This window comes from Myotis lucifugus, unplaced genomic scaffold (assembly GCF_000147115.1).
Source record: "Myotis lucifugus unplaced genomic scaffold, Myoluc2.0 scaffold_112, whole genome shotgun sequence".
NCBI lineage: Eukaryota > Metazoa > Chordata > Mammalia > Chiroptera > Vespertilionidae > Myotis > Myotis lucifugus.
Window position 1 is genome coordinate 2,740,492 of NW_005871160.1, and position 6,779 is coordinate 2,747,270.

Consider the following 6,779-nt stretch of genomic DNA (forward strand, 5'->3'; position numbering starts at 1 on the left):
ACTTTAGTAAAATTTAACAAATATTAAATTTAGTACCTATTTTGTGCCGACAGTTTTCTGGGTGCCAGGAATACAGTTGTAATGTGATTTGTTTCTACTTATACACTGTCATTATTTGTAACAATTTATTTAAAAAATAATTAGAGTGGTTTTGGGGTTATTTCTATCAAACTTTGTATTATATTTGACTTGTGTTGCAGCAGCCTTCCTTTAGTGTAGAAAAAGAGGTGGAATAGATGGCATTGCCTCAGGAAGTATATGTAACGACATTCTGTCTTCATGCAACAAAAAAGACTTTTGGGTGCCTACCGTGTGAGGTAGTATGCTTATATATGTGGGTATATATGTAAATTCCAGCCTGCGTATTTCACAGTGAAGTCTTGAGAACCACTGCTTCAAAATATTTTTAGTATTTGCTAATAAAAATATGGAAACACTGAAATTCCGGGTTTCATGCAGAATAATCCAAAGTTAAGACATTTTAATTTTCCTCCAAGAAAAGATACATATGTGTGTACCTGATGGGCCTATGCTGACCTCAATGTCACACACACGCAGTCATCAGCAGCCTCTCTCACCTTCATCTGCAATGCAAGTGGAACTCTGATTCCAGGCTAATCTCTAGCAATGAGCCGGGCTTTCTTGCCTTTGGTTTTTACAAACAAGATTTTGATTTGGACATCAGCTGCTGGTGAGGTTTTAGTAATACAAGCAAACTAGTCATTTGGTTAAGAAGAGAAGGGGGGGAGCCATTATCATTTAAGAATTAACCATATAAGATGTTCGTGAGGAAAGACCTGCCATTTCTGTTCTTGCTTTTATGTCTGGGTCTGACTCTAAATGTTGTTTTGCTTTTTCTTACCTGAAAAAAACTTGCTTGACACAAATTCAGTAAAGACAAGGAGTGGTGAGAATGAAAGAGAAAAAGAAGTGCAGGAATTTTTGTTTTCGAAAGCTAAGATGGTTAGAGTGGATTATAGCGAGGGCTAAAACATCAGTCTGGGGCTGCAGGGTTTGAGGGATTCCAACCCTTTCAGCACAACATCTTGTGAGGTCAGTGATCATGCCTCCACATTATCGAGTCTTATACTCCTCTGTCATGTTGAGCATTTCATTTTCAGGACTAGGTCTGGGTAAAACATGGAAATGTTCATATTTTGGTAGGATTGTTAAATGTTTTCCAGAAAGGATTGTTTTCCCTTCAAAATCAGTGCTTTCAAAGAGAATGAAAGTATTTGCAAGAGGTTTTCCATTATATTTCCAAGATATTCTTTCTCATTTGCAAGGCTGGCAAAAATATCTGACTTCTTTTTTTTGAGATGTCAATAGAGAAAATCAGAAATAGTTAACAGTTTTTTACTTTACATCCAACATTGCTGAAACACATTGATTTTGTTAAGGGCTCTTTGAAGTATCATGTGGGACTTGGCACAAAAGCTGACGTGGGATAGTTTAAGGATTCAAGAGAAACCATGGCTTTATTTTCACCTGCATATTTTCCATCTCCTATTAATTAGTAAAGAGACTGAATCTATGCTCTCTGGACATGAAACATTTCCCTGAACCTTCTAATTTGGGAGATTTTGTGCCACTAGTGATTTCTGAGGTACCCAGAGGTATGTAGTAGGTGACCAGGTCATATGTTTCTCTTACCTTAAGAGAGAGCAACAGGATGGGGAGTGGGTGAACTTCTGATTCTCTCCCTATAACTCAACTGGATTTTTGCTCAATGAAATTAGTCTCATTGAATAAGAAAATTAGTTCCAGCTTCTACTCTTGTCTCTCCACCTAAGTTGTTGAGGAACCTTAGGTGAGTTGTTTAACATGCCATGGGGGGGAGCGGGGGCTTATTTCCAAAGAAGATTGTTGGATAAGTTGCCTTTAAATAGTTGCCATAAAAGTCTACTTTGACTACTTTCCAGGAGAGTTTAAATCTAAAATGCATCAATAGATGAGTATTTTGAGTGCTCATACCTTAATATATATATATATATATATATATATATATATATATATATAAATTTTGGCATATTTTTAAAGTATATTGATTAGATAAGCTGCTCTTACATAAGGTCTTCTTGAATGGGATGATTGAGTTGATGACCATCAGGAAAGGGTGCATCTGACCTGGCTTGGATTTCTTTCAGATTCAAACTCAGATGACTTTGACCCTGCTTCCACCAAGAGCAAGTATGACTCTCTGGATTTCGATAGTTTACTGAAAGAAGCTCAGAGAAGCTTGCGCAGGTAACATGTTCCCTGCCTGAGGATGACAGAGGGACGGTGAATACCTCACGGGACAGTGCGTCCTCCCCTAACAGACTGTTGCAAGTCATACTTAGGAACTTCTCCTACTTTACACTCTGTACAAAAACAAAACAAAACAACAACAATACAACAAGAACAACAACAACAATGGTTTACATGAAACACAGCTGCTGAAGAAGCAAGAGACAGAATGGATATCCAGTAAGCACATGTTTATTCATGGGTGTCAGCTTCGCTTTCCCTGGAGTCTCTCGGTGATGGTGTGTGTGTGTGTGTGTGTGTGTGTGTGTGTGTGTGTGTGTGTGTGTATGTGTGCCTGGTTTGGGGGAAGTGTGTATGTACAGGTGGGGACTGGGGGCTCCTGATCAGAGTGTACCAGGGCAAACCATTTCAAATGGCAGCAGTTCCAAGAAGACACACGTAAAACCTAGAACTTCAAAATGTTCATATTCTATTCAAAAGGAAAAAAATGAATAAATTCAAAAGGAAAGAAAACCAACCAACCAACCAACCAACCACAAGCCACCCTAAAATGACAGCCGCTGATGTCTGGGCATCAGCCTCCGTACTCTTGTTTTTTAAGAAAGTACAAAATCAACTTGAAGCAAGTGTTCTCTCATAACATGATTATATGACAATCCTGAAGAAACAACAGGTTCCGTAGAACTAATATCTTCTCTCTCTCTCTCTCTCTCTCTCTCTCTCTCTCTCTCTCTCTTTCTTTTTTTTTCCTTTGGCCATGGAATCTGGGTGGGAGAGGATACTGCGGGCACTGGAATGCTAAACTTTCCTAACATTTTGAAGTTTCTGTCATTCGTCCTTTATCCTGACACCCATGTAAATGTCCAAAAATGTTGATCTTCCACTGAAAATTTCAAAAGCCTTGTCCATGGCCAATCGTGCAGCTTGGCCAATGGTTCTTTCTGAGGAGCGGGCGCGGTGTTACATTACAGAATGAGAGTTGGGTAGAACTCTCTGCGATGTGTTCAGATAGTGTAATTGCTACACTCTCCAATGTAGTTAAGTATTTACAGATGTTAAATGGAGTATTTTTATTTTGTGTACATACTATACAACAATGTTCTTTTTTTGTTACAGCTATGCACTGTAAATGCAGCCTTCTTTTCAAAACTGCTGAATTTTTCTTAATCAAGAATATTCAAATGTAATTATGAGGTGAAACAACTATTGTACACTAACCTATTTAGAAGCTGAACTTACTGCTTATATATATTTGATTGTACAAAACAAAAACAAAAAAGACAGTGTGTGTGTCCGTTGAGTGCAGCAACAAAATGATGCTTCGCGCGTATCCATCCCTTCTTAGGTGAGCTTTGATCTAAGCATCTTGTCAAGAAATATCCTAGCCCCCTAAAGGTATTAACCACTTCTGCGATATTTTTCCACATTTTCTTGTTGCTTGTTTTTCTTTGAAGTTTTATACACTGGATTTGTTAGGGGAATGAAAATTTTCTCATCTAAAATTTTTCTAGACGATATCATGATTTTATGTAAAGTCTCAATGGGTAACCATTAAGAAATGTTTTTATTTTCTCTATCAACAGTAGTTTTGAAACTAGAGGTCAAAAAATCTTTTTAAAATGCTGTTTCATTTTAATTCTTGTGATTTTAATTTGATACAAAATGCTGAGGTAATAATTGCAGTATGATTTTTACAATAATCAATGTGTGTCTGAAGACCATCTCTGAAGCCAGTATCTCTTTCCCTTGGCAGAGTATGATGATGGTATTTATCTGTATTTTTTACAGTTATGCATCCTGTATAAATACTGATATCTCATTCCTTTGTTTACTAAAGAGACATATTTATCGGTTGCAGATAGCCTATTTATTATAAATTATGAGATGATGAAAATCCTCAAGCCAGTGGAAATTTTCTACCTAGGATGCATGGCAGTTGTCAGGGTGGAGTTTCAGTGTTTCGTTTGGGAAACTCAGCTTTTGCAGAAGCAGTGTTTCTGCTTGCACTAGCATGGCCTCTGATGTGACCATGATGTTGTTCTTGATGACATTGCTTCTGCTAAATTTAATAAAAAAAAACTTCCGAAAAACCTCCATTTTGAGCATCAGGATTTCATCTGAGTGTGGAGCCCTGGAATGGAAGTCAGTACAGTTTGGAGTGTGTATTCACGTTTCTAAATTGAGATTCGATCAAGGTTTGGCTGACATGACTTTTCTGGAAGACATGATAACGCCTACTTCTTAATCGTTCTTTTCCTTTCTCTCACCCAACACGATCTTATAAAATGGATTTCACCCCCAGGCCAATGCAGCTAATTTTGATGGCTGCATTCATTTATCACCAGCATATTGTGTTCTGAGTGAATCCACTGTCTGTCCTGTCAGATGCTTGCTTGATTTTTTGGCTTCTTATTTCTAAGTAGCTAGAAAGCAATAAAAATACTATGAAATAAACTCGTTCACAGGTTCTGCGTTACAACAGTAACACATCTTTAATCCGCCTAATTCTTGTTGTTCTGTAGGTTAAATGCAAGTATTTTAAACTCTGTGTGAACGCCAAACTGAAGTTTACAGTCTTTCTTTCTGAATTCTGAGTATCTTCTGTTGTAGAATAATAATAATAAAAAAGACTATTAAGAGCAATAAATTATTTTTAAGAAATCAATATTTAGTAAATCATATTATGTGTTCAAGGACCAGATGCGTTCTCTATTTTGCCTTTAAATTTTTGTGATCCAGTTTTAAATACATTCTACTCCTTGCCCTGGATTGTTAACATGAGTAAGAATACTTGGTTTCTTTTCTTACTTATCAAAAGACAGCATTACAGATTTCATGTTGAGAATTAATTTATTCCCCCTCTGGCCTGACAAATATTGTTCACATAAAGATCATAGTTTTTTTCTTTTTTCCCATGGACTTCAAATTGCATCTAAAATTAGTGCAAAGAGAGAATCACTAAACCATCCGAATAGAGCTTTTGTATCTTATGCAGACACTGTGGGTAGCCCATCAAAATGTAAACTGTATTCCTTTTATTTTTATTTTTAATTTTTTTGGGGGGAGAGGATCTTTCAAATGAACACATGCACCCCATCACCACTGGAGGCAAATTTCAGCATAGATCTCTGGGTTTCTAGATGACCGCAGGCCATTGCCTTCACGCTGTGGTAAGTACCACATCTACAATTTTGGCGACTGAACTGGTGCTTTAGAAATGTGGGTGATTTTTTTAAGAGATGTAGCAGAATAACTCTTCCAGTGCAACAAAATCAATTTTTGCTAAACGACTCTGAGAGAGCAACGACTGGGCTGTCGACATGCAAAGCAGCAGAGAGGGAACTTTGCACTATTAGGGTATGATGGTTGGTCACTTGAAAAAAGGAAACCTTTTCATGCCTTTAGATGTGAGCTTACAGTAGGTAATGATTATGTGTCCTTTTCTGATGGCTGTAATGAGAACTTCAATCATTGTAGTCTAAGACCTGATCTATAGATGACCTAGAATAGCCATGTAATATAATGTGATGATTCTAAATTTGTACCTATGTGACAGACATTTTCAATAATGTGAACTGCTGATTTGATGGAGCTACTTTAAGATTTGTAGGTGAAAGTGTAATACTGTTGGTTGAACTATGCTGAAGAGGGAAAGTGAGCGATTAGTTGAGCCCTTGCGGGCTTTATTTTTTCTTCCCCACCTGCCAATTCTACATGTATTGTTGTGGTTTTATTCATTGTATGAAAATTCCTGTGATTTTTTTTAAATGTGCAGTACACATCAGCCTCACTGAGCTAATAAAGGGAAACGAATGTTTCAAATATACTTCTGCTTTTCTTATTTATGGGCACCACACTTGTGGCATGTTCCTCAGTTGAGGCCACAGTGCTCCTTCCTTATTAATCTCTTTCCCTTCTGCATCGCCCTCCTTTCTCCCTTCTTTTCCGTATTCATGGATGGATTTCCGCTCTAAGGTAATGTGTACGTTCTGTATTTTACCTTGTCTCCTTGCGAATGGCAAAGGCAGAAGAGGTGACTCCTTGAATGAGAAGTGATGTGGGACTTGATTCCACAGACGAGATCTGTTTTTCTACATACCCCCAGAAAGTGTGTATTTTTAAGTACAAGCCAATCACCTCTAGTGAGTAACCCGCTCAACATTCAACTTAGGAAGCAGTTCTAATGTGGAAGGAATGAATATTTTTTGAAGACTTATCATGGGAGGCAGCTCCCCCTCCCCCCAGGTCATATGTAAGTCATCGGGTTAAATATGGGACAAGCTGTTAGCTGCCCACACAGCTTCTGTTAGGATATCCACTGTGCCACGGAGGTGATTGGTGGTCCTAATGGTAGAGATGACAGAGAATGCTCTGTTAGCCCTCTGGCGCCTCATCTCCAGATTCCCCATGGCTGGCTGGCCCCACTCCCACCAACTTGTACTGAGAGACCCAACAGAAGTATTGCATTGGGAAGGAGTGGCTAGACATACCCCAGTCCCTGCCCCCCTCCCCATCTCCTAGAGAAAAAA

The 6,779-nt window shown here is 38.2% G+C and overlaps 1 protein-coding gene across 1 annotated transcript in view; it reads left to right on the forward strand.

Annotated features, from left to right (window-relative positions):
* The window catches only part of PPARGC1A (PPARG coactivator 1 alpha), a 99,035-nt gene extending 92,963 nt beyond the window's left edge, over nucleotides 1-6,072 (forward strand). Inside the window, exon 13 of the mRNA XM_006093273.3 lies at nucleotides 2,148-6,072. Coding sequence (XP_006093335.1) covers nucleotides 2,148-2,251 — 104 coding nt within the window. The 3' untranslated portion in view covers nucleotides 2,252-6,072. The remainder of the gene's footprint in view (nucleotides 1-2,147) is intronic.
* The last annotated feature ends 707 nt before the right edge of the window (nucleotides 6,073-6,779 follow it).